A 17811-nucleotide genomic window follows, 5' to 3' on the forward strand; every position below is an offset into this window, starting at 1 on the left:
GTAGAAAAATTGACCCCTAACCTATACATCGAATGGGCCACACACATCAGTGTGTACTAGGGCAAGTATTCAGTGGACCTCTCCCCATGTCCTACAAAGGGTAATTTGGTCATTTTTTCTTGAAAGCAGGATTCACAATCAGATATGACTCAGAAGTCAATGAACTCAAAAGCCCATGTTTCTCCAATTTGTTAATTCTGTCTTCTCCTATATGACCAAGTCTGAGGTGCCATAAATACTTTTGATTTATTCCATCTTTAGATCTTTTTGATCCTATGGTACTCACTATAATGCTCAAATACATTCACAGATACATCCATATGTAAGTATAGAGACCGTCAATCATAAAACTACGTCCAAATAGTTTATTTCATAAATAAACAGAAACGTATCTTTATTGAAATTAATTCATAATGTTCCTATGCTAGACAAGATACAGAAATCAGATTTCTGCTAACACCAGGTACAAATAACAATCTCTAAGTATCAAACTAATCCTGACGGGTAAATGCAAAGGGAATGTGCCTACAGCAACAAAAGCAACTCTTGCTCCATTGCCAACTCTTATGGTTGCCGCACCTTCCCATAAGCCTTCTACTTTCCTTTAGACCCTGCATGGTAATGCACAAGTGAACACTAAAACCAAAGTCTATAACCCAACTGGAAATAGGAAAAACTGTTAGATTAGTTTCAATAATGAGCATATTAGACATACCTTCAGAAGGCGTGTCATCCTTCTTGCTCTTTATGTTTCCCATGTAGATAGGACAATTTCTCTTCCAATGGCCATCTTCATTGCAATGGAAACATTTTTCTTTGGGTTCGGCCTTCTTCTTAGGAACTTCCTTCTTCGGCTTTTTCTCGGTCTTTCTGCTTCTTCGCAGGCTTCTTCTTCTTCCCAGTAGACTTTCTCTTGGAAGTAGAAGCTAGCTCAAGCAGCGAGAACTGTGCCCCTGAACCTTTCAAGGCTCCCTCAGTTGTTACCAACATATTCAACAATTCAAGTTTGGTGCATTCAATTTTATTCATATGGTAGTTTACAATAAACTGCCCATATGAACATGGCAACGATTGTAGGATCAAATCCGTCTGCAAATCCTTGTGCAATGGTCATGCCAAGCCTCTCAAGCCTCCTCAAGATCCTTGATCATGGTCAAACCATAGTTCAATGGACGGACTGCCCATCGCGCATCTTGGCTTTGAAGAGCCGCTTGGACACTTCAAACCTCGTTGCGCGACTCTGTTCACCATACAACTCTTGTAGGTGATCAAGTATGTCCTTAGCAAATCTTCATGCTCTCATGCTGGCATTGCAATTCGTTGGACATGGATGCCAAAATGTAGCACTAACCTTATTGTCGTCATCCAACCATTTTGCATACGTCTCACGCTGTTCATTGGTTGCACGGGTGGGTAACACCGGGAGTTCATGGTCAAGAACATAAGCTATCTTTTCGCCAACTCAAGACAATCTTTAAGTTGCGGAGCCAATCTTTATAGTTTGGTTCGGTCAACCTATTGTTATCTAGAATTCGAACTATCGGATTGGAAGCCATTGACATCTGCAGAGAGTAAAGATTTTAATTAGAAATTTGTATTTGACATTAATTTATTTTAGGGACTTTTAAAACAAAATTGAATCAAATCCTTCCACTATTTCTCAGATCTCTCGTACTTCCCTGATAAAGATACGGAAACCTGCGACTTAGGGATTTCGAGTGGAGTGCTGCAGTCCCACCAATCTACATGTCACCTCACCTAACAGTTATTGGAGACACATAGACGATGAGTGTACAACTCTTGTATAATGCTTCGTAAGTATATTGAGCTAACCTGGTCTCCAAGTCATAAGGACCTTACCTAACAGTTATTGGATCCGTTCCTTGGTTAAGTCAGACCCACCGTATATCCCGCGAAAATAAAGCTGTGATTGGGTCCTCACCTAACAGTTATTGGAGCCCAACCCCACCTTTACCCCACAACATCTCATGTTAATAGAGAGGTTCAATCCTCCGATGCAACTAGCCCACTGTATCCAGCCGAGACTAATCAACGCCGGAAAGATCTTAGCAACTCTACTACGGTGGAAGACCAATCGACTTAATATTGGGTAATCAGATCTTAGTGATTCCAACTTTGAGCTTTCCATAGGAGGTAATCGATCAATTGGCAAGGTAAGCAGGTGGGAGGCTCTCATTACTCAGAGAGTAAGGTCCTAATTAAGTAACCACCTTTGAGCTTACCTAGACACCAATTAGATCAATTAATCAAATATGGCTAGCTCAATGTATCGTTCACTCTCGATTGATTTAGGAAGGTTTTAGGTCTCTTGGGATTTACATCTAATGTAACCATCTACCCCATACCATATGTCATTCAATTTACATCTTATGTAAATGTCACATTGGTTCAGGTTTACATCCTATGTAATTATGAAACTCTTTGATATATTATGTGATTACATCTTATGTAAATGACATAATTGTTTCAGTTTACATCTTATGTAAATGTCCTATTGTTTAAGGATTTTATTTACATCTCATGCAAATAAATTTTTGTTTAACTAATACATACATCTCATGCATACATTATTTTAAACATAACCTTAAACAAGTATGAACATTATGATTACCATATGCATCTCATATATATTTTCAGATCTGAAATTTTAAACCTATTATGCTATTCTCTGGATTTCAGATCATACATTACTTGATTTAAAACATTGTAATCTAATTGCAATTCTAAAATAATTTGCAAAATTATAGCAAAAAAAAAATCTGCATGCTGAAAATTTCAGCAACCTGAAATTTCAGCACGCAGAAAATCTAGCAAGCATAATTCCTTTAAAAATCAGATTAAAAATATGGTAATCAATCCTTAGGTTCTAATCATGCTTCCTAGAACCATGGCTCTGATACCACTGCTGAGTTACGTCCCGTTCGATGCGACGTTCGCAGCGGAATTCGAACGGAATGTCGTTCATTGCATGAACGCGCCTCGGATCGTAGAATTCAAAAATTTTTCTGGATCCAAATCCAGAAGATCTTTGAATTCATTAGGGAGGGGAGATTAGGATCTAAGAAAGGTTGATTAAGATTCATAAAACTGAAACTAAAATCAGAAGAAATTAATTTGATGATCTTATCTTCAAAAATTCTGCAGGTGAAGAATACCGCAGTCTGATGATCTATCTAGGTTCCTGTTTGAGCTACACAATTGTCCGGCCTCTACAGGTATCCACACGAGGATCTAATCATCTGAGATAGGGTCTTACCGGAGTGCTAGCTCCTTACAAAGACCTCTCATGACTATCATATAGATTAGAAGATAAAAATTTACAATATACCTCCTTAAAGAAGAACCATTTCTTCTTCAACCTTGCTCGCGATGGAGGAAGAGGAAGGAGGAACCTTGCACGTGGATCTTCCTTGCCTTGCTACCGTGGAAGAAGAGGAGGATGAAGACCCCTTGCTGCCGTGGAGAAGGAGAAAGAAAGAAGAGGAGGCGTGGAGAGGAAGAGGAGAGAATTAATTCATAACTTCTCCCTTGCTACCCTTTTATAGATTGGGTTTAGGGCTCCTCCTAATCTTATTAGGAGTATGGGACTATAACCCACCCTTGGATTAATGCCAAGTGTCCAATCCTTGTGCTCATAGATGCATGACATGTGTCTATATAATCAATTGATTAATTTTCTAATCATATTAGGATTCCTAATCTCATTAGGAGAATTAATTGATTTGGGAGCATGCATCCTACGATGCCATGTGGACTTTAAAGTCCGCATAGTGTGAACATGACTTAAGTCATATTCATCCTACAACGACATGTGGTCTTTAAAATCCGCACAAATCTTGGTTTAATCAAATTGACCCAATCATGAATCCAAATCAATTTGGGTCGAACCCAATTTGATTTGGCTCATTAAATCAGCCCAATTGCAATCCAATTGCAATCAATTCCACTTAATTCTTCTTCCATTAACTCACTAACACTTAGTGGGTTAATTCAATCACCAATCATATTGATGATTGATTTCTATTATGATTCCAAATCACAATTATGATAGTCTGACTAATTAAATCCTCTATGTGTGTGATCCCGTAGGTGCTATTCTGACTGGTAGTGAGAAATATTGAGATCTCCATCTTAATATCACTGAAACTCCTTTCAGTAGACTGAAACGATTTCAGTTCTACTCTTAGGGTTCACTGATCACCAAGTGAATGCCTTCGAGTCTCACAATCCACTAGTGACACCTAGCAGTATATGGTGGCAACCCAGCAGAATGGAATATCTGAACCTCTTGGTGCAATTAGCGTATGATACAGTCCCTCTATCATGGATCCCGATGTGACGGAGGTTATGGATATCTCATCAAACCCCATCGTCCGTCATATGTCAAATTTATACAACTTCCAGTTCGAGATATGGAAAACTCTTTTTCCAAAATACCTGGCCAGGAATTTATCGAACTCAGTCTAATAAATCACATAGGATCACTCCTAATCTATCAAGGTCGGTAGATCCCATCTAGATGCAACCCTATTCCCAAATTAACCTACTGCAGCCAATTCGCACTACAAGGACCCGAATGCCTTGGGCCCAAGTTCACATGCTCGTCAAACTACAGCAACCTCATAGTGAATAGCTGAGGCATCGCAGGTCAAAGGACCAGTCATACAACTGCAGCATAAGTAATCACTGACGAGTGGATAGACATCCATGTGACTAATATCTTTGGTCATGCTAAGTTCTTTGTTCTCTAACAAGTATTTGCATAATCACTCCAGTGTCTCTACACCGTAGACTCGAGACTCGTCCATCTGACTAAGTGATATGTGCACTAATCTCAGCAGATCGATCACCGTCCCTCGTGATAGATCCATCGATCAGGAGCATTTAGAAATTAATCCCTATTGACACATGCCTCAAATTCTCAACTCCTTGAAATTATGCGTCATCATCTATTAATTTCTTGGACGATTCATGGACACATACAAACATGAATGAAAAATAAATTGCCCAATCTTATTTATTAATAAGTGTCCAATTACAAATTTATGCCCATATTACAAATATGCGTCAGCCACGTTGGCTTCTAGGGCATACTTCTAACACTTATAACCTATGTGGACTGAGGAACACTGTAGTACGGATCTATTGGAGCTGATCATGGGCCGATCATGGTACTTGTGATTAGATTTGAATGAATTTGAACCCTTAGCCCGATGAGGATGTCAAGGCTTAAATGGAGGAAGTATGTGAGGATTCGTATGGGCATGTGCTTAATCCCACTCGGTTATTCGCTAGGTAGATCTTGAATACTTATATAGAATTAAGGAACCCAGATAATATCTTCCAGCCAGCCATTTTAGGTGAAGTTTAGAGTTATTACAACCTACATTACACCCTGAATGAAGAGTTATCTTAGGCGGAAATGTTATAGATGAAAGCATATGAAACTTGCCATATGTATGTGCTCACAGAAGCTATTTCTGCATGTAACTTCAACTGCCGTTACTCATTCAGCAATAGTGAATCCCTCAGCTGCTAGGCTTGTCTTCACAAATTCCAAGTCCTTCCTGTCCCCTTTCAAATGCAGTATCTATAAAGCAAGAACTACTTTGATGAAAATTGTCATCAGATACAAAGAAAATTAGGATGGACTAGACTCCTAAGGGGTATAAGTCTATAAACGACCGAAGGAGAGAGAAAGAGATGACTTGGCACGCGAGAGGAGGAGAAGGCGTGGGAGACAGAGGAGAGCAGCGTGGCTCGGTGGGGCGGTCGATGGGAGAACGAGAGAGAGAGGGAGAGAGCGGTGCATGCTCTGTTTTCGAACACAAGGCCGTGTGCCCCCTCCCGTTTCACGAACTGATGAGGCGCCGCTTTAATAGGCGGGCCTGGGCTTAAGCCGGCTTGAGCCGGACATCACAATAAGACATATTTTTTTAGCTCTCACATTATATCAGACGATTTTCACAGGTTCGATATAAACTTTCATCGACAAACAACTAGCAATATTTTCAACTTTACCTCCACAAAAATTATTCCATTCAACTGCAATGGGATACTTTTAAAGAAAAGGAAAAACAACTGCATGAGAAATAGTCTTTCACCTGAACACAGGGTCTTGTTTGGTTTGTGCGAAAAGAAAGAGAAAAGTGTAGTCAATGAAAAAACAAAAAAAGACCACCACTGAGGTGGTAGCCTACTGGGAGCGTGGCCTTAGTTCCAACCAAGTGGTTCCGAGTTCGAAATGCACGGGCATCGATTAAATTGTGGAGACCGGATGCTCCCTACTTGGACACAGGGTATGGAATGGCTTATCGCTCTACTGGTAGCCTCGGTGGTGCCAGGTGTGACGTACTCACACATGGTATTCGTGCCGAAGCCTAGAGGGGTAACCGAGCCGGGCCCACGAATGGGGAGGGTATGAGTAAAACCGGCCGAGGTGCCCAACACACGGTCATTTTTGCCCGCATCGAACATTCTCCTAGCGGGGTGGGGGCCCAGTGGGGGCTGCTACGCGGGGGTGGGCTTGTCCCTTCCTCCCCTCTTCCCCTTTTTTAAAGCAAAAAAAAACAAAAAAACAAAAAAACAAAAAAGACCTCTTATTTGGTTAGAGTTTTGAAAAAAGAAAGATAAGAAAGTAGTATTCCCATGAGAAATAAAAATCCATGAGGGATATGGAAAAGCTACTTTTCCACCGTTGGGAATTAAGATTTTTTTTCCAAACTACCCTTAAGCTATCAAAATCAATAGATAATTAAGGATATAATAGATATTTCAGAAAGTAAATACTCAACCAAATATAAACCAATATGGAATGTATTATTTTTTATAGTCAACTAAATATAATAGAACCATTTTCCTATAATATTCTCAAAAATCAATTTTTTTTTAAAAAATATTACAATAAGAAAATTCTTTCCGTGAATCAAACAAGCCCTAAATATTTAGGAATGTGCCATTGGAGAGGAGTGGGGACAGACCGGTTGGTTGTTCCACCACCAACACTTTAGCCATGCCCTCTTGTTTCCTCTCCCAACTTTGTTCTTAACTGGATTCTCTTTTGGGTTTTGTGGGTTAAATGGAGATGGGGGCTTTGGGCCTGCAAGGAGAGGCTGGGGACAGAGATTTTCATAGGAGCCCATCCTCTTCTCTCCCTCACTTCATATTATCTTGACACTATAAGATATGAATCAGGATATTATTGCAATTTATCTCGATTAACGAAACCCCAAAAGAAGGCAGAGTCAGATGCACGTACACAAAGACCATAATGTTTTTCTTTCACAAAAAGATCATAATTCGGTACCATCAATATATCACTAACTAGTAAGCAATAATCCAAGAGTCATTTACTCATCGAGATTACTGGTTGGTGTATCCTTCTCAGCCAATAAGCATTGTCCCAACTATCTGGGGATTTAACAATGCCTCACCTGCCAAGCATTCCTAGCTAAAATTACTGTTGATGTCCTTTTTAATCTTTCTAAAATATATGATTAAAATTCATGAATATTAAATTTGAATCATTCCATATACTTCCAATAAGCATTGTCCGTTTGCCAAGCATCCCGAGAACACTTTGTTCTTCACACCATTTTATTAAGAAATGAAAAGGTTGGGGAAATTTCGCACCATATCATTTCATACATTCTGTCATCTCAAGCACACTTGCTCCTCATCCGAGCAGAAGACCCACAGCATGAAATAAAGGAAATACTGATCACAGCACATAAAAGATCTGTTTCATCCAGAAAGAGATACAACTATGGACTATTGTCCAGTATAAATAGAACAAGCAGCCAACACCGCATTACCAGATGTCCAAATTCACATTCAAACAATAAGAACGATATACATCTTTTTCCTTTTGGCTATGTGTTCCAACTTCCAACTTTCTTGCCTAGCGCTGAAATTGGATGGAGTATGAACCCGTATTTGGATCTTTTACAGCTTTAAAGTTGTCAAGGTTCATTCCAAAACGTCCCAAAACAGAATTTCCCATCTCCTTCAACTTCCCTGCAAGGAGTCAAAAGGTGTTATCTTAAAAAATGCTATGAAAGATTCTTCGATGGGTAAAAAGAAGCATAGCTTCCTCTTTGACATGACTTGAAACGGAAATAGTGAGAAAAATGGGTTTCCTATTGTTTTATCTCATTCTTTCATTCTAAATGTCAAATTAAAGGTGATATGCCATACTATGAGACTGACAAATTATAATTGAGAGGAAAGACATCCAACAATAATGGATGAAGCACAAGAATTCACCAAATGCTATATGGTTGTAAAGATGTAGCACAATTGTAATGCGAGATATTCTGCTGGCATATTTGAACTTGGTGCATGTTCAACGATATTTCTATTGAATCAAAACCCATATGCAAGTGAATATTTAATTCTAGCAAGATTTTTTGGTTGGCATATCTGATCCTAATGCATATTCATGTTGAGTGAAAATCTATCTCCCTTGATTTACAAAGGACTACAAAATAGGAAGGCAGGGCGATAAGTAGACATCACAATTCTAAAATTTAGTCTTCTACGAGTCTGCATGCCTATTTCACCATCACAAAAGATAGAACTAACCAACAAATTCCATAAGAGCAAAATATAAATCAGAATTTGTCAAAAAGTCAAATGAAAAAACATCGAAATCCAATTTATCTTTATTTGCATAAGAAAAATTGTTTATAAATATAGAGAAGGAAATACATGTTATATGAGCTTACCAATCATCTCTTCCTTCATCTTCTCTCGTTTTTCTGCTGCAATAGGCTCTAACCGTCTTATGTTCCTTCTAGCTTGATCATTTGAAGGATCTAACTCCATGACTTTTTTCCAGTCTGCAGGAAATTTTACAAGATAAGTACCACAATTTAAGAATCCATCCATTAGAACCATTAGGCAACTTTCCAATTCTCTCCAGAGCTTTTACCAAAATAAGTGCTGACTGATATATTGGAGGAAAAACTTATAAAGAAACAGAAAACAAATTATATAACAACATGAATGACAGCAAAGTAAATCTTCAACAGAATATATAAATAAACATTTAACCATACCTGCAATAGCTTCTTCATAGTGTTCAAGCTTTTCATGTGCCTCTGCTCTTCTGAGCAGTGCTTTTATATATGAAGGATTCAACTCCAATGCTTTTGTGCATTCCTTGATAGTGTCATTAAATTTTTCCTGAAGAAAATTGAATGCTTCAATGACAAAAAAATCAAGCTGAAATACTTGCTGAATGAAGTACCAGAAAGAAAAGAAATACATGCTGAATGAATAATGGAGCAAGTGGGTGAGATAGGTCTGGTTATAAACACTTCATAACTTATTGGGTAGAATGGCACCAACCTATTTTCCTTCTAGGGTGGGTTGCATTTGCATATAGCATAGATTTATCAGATCTTTCAAATGAGGTCAATGCTACAAGATTAATGCCCGATCCACCATAAGCTGAATCTAGATTAGGTATAGGTCAACTTAGACGCAAGGATAGGGTGACAAAAGTATCATGGTATACACCAATATAAAATTCTAAAATGAAAGAACTTCCACCACCATTTTCAGACAACTGTGGATGAACTGGCCAAAACCACTGAAAGTCAACTGAAAGCAGTCAAGTTTCTGCTGAAAACGATGGAAACCAAAACTTAGAGAGGAGGTCAATTTTCAGTTCACACTAAAACCATCCCATTAAGTATCATCTCAGCATTCAGGTGCCAGTCATTCATCATGGATAGGGCCAACTCTTAGACGTGTATCTTGGATTTCATTTCCTCAATGAATTCTGGGTGGGCTGTTCACCCTCCCAATTTCTCAAAAAAAAAAAAAAAAAAACTTAGAAGCACCCACATACCATAAGAAGGAATGCCAGAAATTCTAGGGTAATTGAGCGGAGTCAGTGTTTTAACTAAGCAAGGATGATTGGAACAAATATTTTTATATAATCTTTGACAAAAATTATAAGAAATTTTGGATAACTAGGGGACAAAAAAATTTGCAGCTTATCTAGAGTCTAAAAGTGTGTATATCAGATCAGCCCAAACTCCACATTCTTTAGGTTTTTGAGGATATCAGGCAACCGGAATCATCCTAAATAAAAAGTTAAAAAGAGTATAAATGCTGACTCTGACCTGAACCAACAGGTCCTTAAATCAGGGTGAGCATTGCAGGTCTGTTTAATCCAACCCGTGCTATCCTATAGTATACAATACAATGAGACCTGTGCCTGACAAAATCTTGCTAGAGGATACAGCATATGCTTAGAACTAGTCATAGATGACCAAATTATAAAGGGTTTAAAAGGCGGAAGCAAAGACATCTTCAAAATTACATGAATATATTTGGTTAAAGGGAATATATAAGAACAAAGGCTTACCATTAAAAACAAACATATGATTAAATTCCATAATAAGGCAATCATAAAGCCCATGCAAGAATGATAGTTCGATCGACCATTACAATAAGAAAAAATGAATGTTTATACAAAAAAGATGTGAGCAAGCTTCATTGCAAAATCATCTTTCAAAGAATTCTAGAAGAATAATTATAAACATTTCCTGAAAACATAAACATGGCAGGACACCATGCAATATCTTCCAATATAAATTCCTTCATGCATACATGGTACTTCGACTTAAAAAAAGGCATGCCAAGGTTTCCAAATAAAGTTTAGAAGCATCTTTAGACCAAGAACTACAGAGACAATTTAGTGTTCTGGAGCATTGAAGGTTGAAAAATAAAGTTATAGTTAAAAATTGGATATATCACCAAGGAAGCTGACACATTTGGAAACATTAAAAAAACAAAAAAAAAAACCACAGAAAAAAAAGCCAGGCAGCTTTTAGAAGAACTTGTACTGAATATTATGACTATTTAGTAGATATGGAGACTCTAGTATATTAATCAAGTTTTGTTTCCAGAAATCTGGGTTTCATTCATATAAGATTCACTAAGATATTAAATACGTGGATCTTCAAAGTTGGGAATAGAAGACAGAATTAATAATATGAAATTTTCCATGAAAAAATGTCGGGGAAAAAATGGCCTACCAATTTCAGGAAGCATACGCCGCGGTTTGCATGACACATGGAACAAACTTCAGATGAAGGCACTTCAGAGGCAATTTGCAACGCAAGTTCATATTGCATTAGGGCATTTTCATACTGCCCAGCCTTAAAAAGTTTATTTCCTTCTTCTTTTGCATCATTTGCTTGATTTAGAGCTTTCTGCTTCACAAGGAAAGGATGATTTAATGCAATGTATTCTGAAAAGAAGCTAAAAAGCTTCGTAGCATACACTACTACCAAAATATTATGAATAGAACTTATGTGATGTGATATAGTGACAAATGTGAGAACCCATGCTTGAAATAAATGAAAGGCAAAGCAGATTATATATCTGAACAACTCAAACCAATATTTTGTTTGTGCAAGTATTATGCATCTTGGAAGGGGAGGATTCCCTATCCTTGTATACTTTAGGTTACAGTGAAAACTAAAAATTTCCTCCTATAGAAAACTGATCCTATAAGATTTTACATCTATATCTAGCTCTTCTGTAATCCTCATCCCATAAGCCTGCAAAACTCAATATGGTGAGCGTTGAACTATTGGGAAATAATAAGCATAAAATGCGAAATGATGCTAAGAAATTTTAACATGCGAAGAAGATATTGAAAAACCACGAAGGATTGAGTTGCATAGGAAAATAGACTACAGATGACATGAGAACTTTGCAGGAAACAACAGAGGCTGCCAATATGTGATTAAAGAATCTAAACATAGACCATGAGACATGCCAGTGGTGAAAAGTGACAAAATGAAATTTTCTGGCGTAGAAGATGTGGCAGGAAAGCCCAATGCAAATAAATAAGAGAATGTCCATTGTTTATGATTATGGTTAGATATTTTGATATCTTCCGCCATATAGGAATTTCGGAGACGTCAATGTTTCTTTTCGAGTAAAATTCAAAGTTGTTGGTTTAAAAAAGTATCATCCGAAACTCAGGCATCGAATATGTTTTGTAATATGTATAAAACTATTCTAGCAGAGATAGGACTGTTGTAGGCAATGTAAGGCAAAGCTAGTGCAAAATTCATGAAAAATAAATGTATTTCGGAAACTTCAAGATTAAAACCAACATAAGTATAAAAATGAAATCAACAGAATTTATACAGTTATCTATAGCAAAATCCAAAATCACCCGATATAAACAAGAGAATTCAGCCCAAACGTTTGAAATATGGTTCCCATTGCAAACAATTAGGGACGAGTTTCCAATAACCCAGATAATTTTTCCTAAATTATGGGAGGTATTTCCTGTTGGAAGTTGATAAACTTAATTATGCTGAGGAATTCAAAGGGTCATATGAAGTATCCAAAGGGTCATATGGATAATCTAAAAGGTCTCATTATGATGTACTTATTAGGGGAGTTAAAAGGTCACTTCTAGTGCCTATAAATATGTGGCTATCATGAAGAAGAATGCATGGAAGAAAAAAAAAAAGAAAGGAGTGGTAGATAGAGAGGGCTTGAAAGAAAAATTGTATTCCTCTTTGAAGAAAAGTTGTACTACACCATTATCTTATATAAAGTATTTTCTTTCCATGTTCTTGTGTTTCCACCACCATTGCATATTCTATCAAAGTGGTATCAGAGCTTGGTCATGGCTACCGGGATGCTTCCTATTCCTCGTCTCACCAATACCAACTATGAGAATTGGAGTATCCAAATGAAGGCATTACTTGGATCTCAAGATATTTGGGACATAGTCGAAAAGGGCTATGAAGAAGACGGAGATAGAGCACAACAACGAGAGACTTTGAAGAAAGATAAGAAGGCTCTCTACTTCATTTATCAAGGCTTAGATGAAGCCGCTTTTGAGAAGATTGCTGGTGCTACCAACTCAAAGCAAGCATGGGAGATCCTCGAGAAAGCCCATAAGGGTGTTGAGAAAGTGAAGAAGGTGCGCCTTCAAATATTGAGAGGCGAGTTCGAGACTTTGAAGATGAAGGAAGGAGAATCCATCTCGGATTACTTCACAAAGGCTCTATCTATTGTAAAACAAATAAGGAGAAATGGTGAGAATATAGAGGACAAGCGTGTGGTGGAGAAGATCCTAAGATCCTTGGATCAAAAGTTTGACTATGTTGTGACAGCAATTGAAGAGTCCAAAGATGTGGATACTATGACAATTGATGAGCTCATGGGTTCTCTACAAGTCCATGAGCAGAAGATCTTGTTGCGAAAAGAAGAACCTTTGGAGCAAGCCCTGAAAAGCAAGCTCACCATCAGTGAGAAGAAGGAAGGCCCAACTGACGAGGACAAACATAAAAACCATGGTCATAGTTACAGCCGTGGATATCATCATGGACGAGGCCGTGGACAAGGGCGAGGTTCTTTTGGACGTGGCAGAGGAAGAGGAGGCCTAGGATTTCCATCAAATGAAGAAAGCACTCAAGATGGAAAAAGGCAACGAGGTTTCTCAAGAGGAGAACGAAGGTATGATAAAAGAAATGTTAAATGTTTTATTTGTGGCAAATATGGTCATTTTTCCTCAGAATGTTACCATAATAAGAATAATCAAGTGCATGAGAAGGCCAACTATGCAAGGAAGGAGGAAGGAGAAAATGGTGTGCTACTACTAGCAGAGAAGGGAGAAGAAGCCTCCAATGAGAATAAATGGTACTTGGATACCGGTGCAAGCAATCATATGTATGGGCACAAACATATCTTTAAAGAGTTAGATGAGACAGTGGAAGGCAACGTTTCTTTTGGAGATGCCTCAAAAATTCAAGTGAAGGGGATAGGTAAGATCCTAATCCAACTCAAGGATGGTTCTCAACAGTTCATTTCTAATGTTTACTATGTGCCTAATATGAAAACAAATATCTTAAGTCTTGGTCAATTATTAGAAAAAGGCTTTAATGTTTGCATGAAAGGAGGATGCCTGTACTTGAATAAACATGATCAGTTGATTGCAAAAGTACCTATGACCAAGAACCGAATGTTCGTGTTGAACATTAAGTATATCAATACAAAGTGCTTAAGTGCATGCATGAAGAATAACATGTGGCTATGGCACTTGAGGTTCGGGCATTTGAACTTTAGCTCTTTGAAGCTCCTCTCCTCAAAGGCGATGGTGAAGGGGTTACCTCTCATGGAGAATACTTGTGAAGAAATATGTGAAGCATGTATTATTGGAAAACAGTCAAGAACAAGTTTCCCAAAGGAGTCATTTCATCGAGCCAAAAAACCTTTGCAACTAATCCATACGGATATTTGTGGTCCCATCACACCAGCCTCATTTGGAGGTCGTCGTTATTTTCTAACATTTATTGATGACTTTAGCAGGAAAACTTGGGTGTATCTCTTGAAGGAGAAACGGGAGGCCCTGGAGATATTCAAAAAATTCAAAGCTTTTGTGGAGAAACAAATTGGGTGCAAAATCAAAGCTTTGAGATCAGATCGAGGAGGAGAGTATACCTCGAAGGAGTTCGAAGAATTCTGCAAATCTCAAGGCATTTGGAGAACCTTAACTGCCGCATACTCACCCCAGCAGAACGGCGTAGCAGAAAGGAAGAATCGAACCATTCTTGACATGGTGAGAAGCACGCTGAACACAAAGAAAATGCCAAAAGAGTTTTGGGCAGAAGCCGTAAATTATGCGGTGTACATCCTCAACCGCTGCCCAACAAAGAATCTTGATGGAAGAACCCCTCAAGAAGCATAGAATGGCTATAAGCCAAATGTATCTCATCTAAGAGTATTTGGTTGTATTGCCTATGCACACATCCCAGATCAAAGAAGAAGCAAGCTTGATGATAAGAGTTATCCTTGCATCTTTATAGGATATGACCAGAGGTCCAAGGCATATAATCTCTATGATCCAGAGACAAAGAAGACTATTATAAGCTGAGATGTGAAGTTCAACGAAGAAGGAAGTTGGAATTGGAGCACCAACTTGGTGGAAGTACAAGAAGAAGAAGAAGATGAAAAGGCTCAAGCTGAAGATTCCTCACCTCTCTCTTCACCTAGCACGAGATCTCCATCTTTAAGTGAGGATTTCAGAAAGACAAGAAGCATTCAAGATCTCTATGGGGTAACAAGGCCTCTTAATCTCATTTGGTTATATGCTGATGAGGATGTAATCTCTTTTGAAGAAGCAGTAAAGAATGAAAATTGGAAGACGGCCATGGATGAAGAAATGAAAGCAATCCAAAAGAATGACACATGGGAGCTTACCACTCTTCCAGAAGGCCATGAACCCATCAGAGTGAAATGGGTTTACAAGGTAAAGAAGAACGCAGAAGGAAAGATAGAAAAATACAAGGCTCGCTTAGTAGCTAAAGGCTACAAACAGCAAGCCAGGATTGACTACGAGGAGGTATTTGCTCCCGTAGCTCGTATGGAGACAATTCGCCTGGTAATTTTCTTGGCAACACAAAACAATTGGAGAATCTACCAACTAGATGTGAAGTCGGCCTTTTTGAATGGCTTATTAGAAGAAGAAGTATATGTTGAGCAACCTAAAGGGTATGTGAAGAAGGAATGCAAAGAGAAGGTTTTAAAGCTAAAGAAGGCACTTTATGGCTTAAAACAAGCTCCAAGAGCTTGGAACTCAAGGATTGACAGCTACTTCAAAGCAAACGGCTTCAAGCAATGTCCCTCTGAGTATGCTGTGTATGAAAAAGAAAAAAATTCTAACATATTACTTGTTTGTTTGTATGTGGATGATCTCATCTTTACAGGTAACGATCCACAAATGATTGAAGAATTCAAGCATGCTATGATGAAGGAATTTGAGATGACAGACATGGGACTCATGACATACTTTCTTGGTTTGGAAGTCAAACAACATGAAGAAGGAATTTTCATATCCCAAGAAGGCTATGCTAAAGAAATCTTGAAGAGATTCAAAATGGAAGATTGTAATCCTATAAGCACCCCCGTTGATTGTGGAGCAAAAATATCAAAAGAAGATGAAGGAAAGGTTGTTGACCCTACTCTCTACAGAAGCTTAGTGGGAAGTTTGAGGTATATGACCTATACAAGGCCGGACATATTATATGCAGTCGGCTTAGTCAGCAGATTTATGGAAGAGCCCAAATCAATGCATGGGAAGGCAGCAAAGAGGATTCTTCGGTACATTCGAGGTACTATTACTGATGGACTATTTTATTCTCATCTTAATAACTTTGAACTTGTTGGCTACTCAGATAGTGATTGGGCTGGAGACATGGATGACCCTAAGAGTACTTCTGGATTCGCATTTTTTATGAGAAATACAGTATTTTCATGGATGTCAAAGAAGCAACCTATTGTTATTCTTTCTACATGTGAAGCTGAATATGTTGCTGCATCTGCATGTGTATCACATGCAATATGGCTAAGAAACTTGCTAAAGGAAGTTGGTTCTGAGCAAAAGAAGCCCACTAAGATAAACATTGATAGCAAATCAGCCATTGCACTAGGAAAGAATCCGGTGTATCATCAAAGAAGCAAACATATTGATATTCGTTTTCATTCAATCCGGGAACATGTGAAGAATAAAGAGGTAGTGCTACAATATGTGAAGACTCAAGATCAAGTGGCTGATATATTCACTAAAACCTTGAAAGTAGACCTCTTCATCAAGTTTAAAAGTTCTCTTGGTATGATAAAGAAAGAACAATTAAGTTTAAGGGGGAGTGTTGGAAGTTGATAAACTTAATTATGCTGAGGAATTCAAAGGGTCATATGAAGTATCCAAAGGGTCATATGGATAATCTAAAAGGTCTCATTATGATGTACTTATTAGGGGAGTTAAAAGGTCACTTCTAGTGCCTATAAATATGTGGCTATCATGAAGAAGAATGCATGGAAGAAAAAAAAAAGAAAGGAGTGGTAGATAGATAGGGCTTGAAAGAAAAATTGTATTCCTCTTTGAAGAAAAGTTGTACTACACCATTATCTTATATAAAGTATTTTCTTTCCATGTTCTTGTGTTTCCACCACCATTGCATATTCTATCATTTCCCAACTCATGGATCATCCCATCAAGTTTAGTGCGCCAGAGAAATTACAATGATCATTTCTCTTTTGTATAAAAAATTGGATCCCTTTTATCATCAGATAAGAACATGGAATTTGGTTTTCGAGTCCATCGCCTACCCTTTTTTTAAAAAACCTAGATAACACTCCTTCGTAGGACCCCACAAAATTCATAATAGATAAAGAATCTTATGTACAAATTAGAAGGCAAATTTCAGGTACTAACAATGGATTACATATAAAAATCTAAACTTTAAACCACGGGAAAAAAGACTTCCACATCTACAAGAATCCAAAATTCGTAAAAACAGATCAAAGCAAAAATAAGCGATATCGGACCTCTTTCAACTGCTCGTCCGTCAGCGCGTCCTCAAAAGCTTCGTCCTCGCTGCCGGCTCCTTCCTCTGTTAGGGCCACCGAAGCCTCCGGACCTCTCGGCTCCGGCCGGCTCTCCGGCGCTTCTTTGCTCTCTTCCGGCTCGATGACGACCATTTCCCCTCGGCTGAACCAAGATCAAAAGAGAAAGAATTATGAGACAAAGGGATGAATCAATGATTCGCAAATCGTAACGTTCGAATCAACTGGAACTAGGTTTGCTCCGATCATATGATCCGATTACCAAGATCGAGGCGCCGATACCCCGGGAACTTTTTTCTAGGGTTTTGGAGATGCTTCGAGAGAGAGAGAGGCGATTCCGCTATAAAATAAGCGGGCGGAGGCGGTTTATTTAACAAGCTTATATGTGAAAATAGTATT

At 38.2% G+C, this 17811-nt stretch overlaps 1 protein-coding gene across 1 annotated transcript; it reads right to left on the bottom strand.

The window, feature by feature from the left end:
- Nucleotides 1-7636: 7636 nt before the first annotated feature.
- Nucleotides 7637-17783, bottom strand: LOC103715780 (tetratricopeptide repeat protein 1). Its single transcript, XM_008803538.4, has 6 exons — nt 17675-17783; nt 17395-17557; nt 11073-11249; nt 9081-9207; nt 8748-8861; nt 7637-8037 (listed from the first exon to the last, which is right to left on the bottom strand). The coding sequence occupies exons 2-6, from the start codon at nt 17545-17547 to the stop codon at nt 7922-7924; spliced, it is 687 nt and encodes a 228-aa protein (XP_008801760.2). The 5' UTR covers nt 17548-17557; nt 17675-17783; the 3' UTR covers nt 7637-7921.
- Between the last annotated feature and the right edge of the window lie 28 nt (nt 17784-17811).

Source organism: Phoenix dactylifera, unplaced genomic scaffold (genome assembly GCF_009389715.1).
Source record: "Phoenix dactylifera cultivar Barhee BC4 unplaced genomic scaffold, palm_55x_up_171113_PBpolish2nd_filt_p 000945F, whole genome shotgun sequence".
Classification (NCBI taxonomy): Eukaryota; Viridiplantae; Streptophyta; class Magnoliopsida; order Arecales; family Arecaceae; genus Phoenix; species Phoenix dactylifera.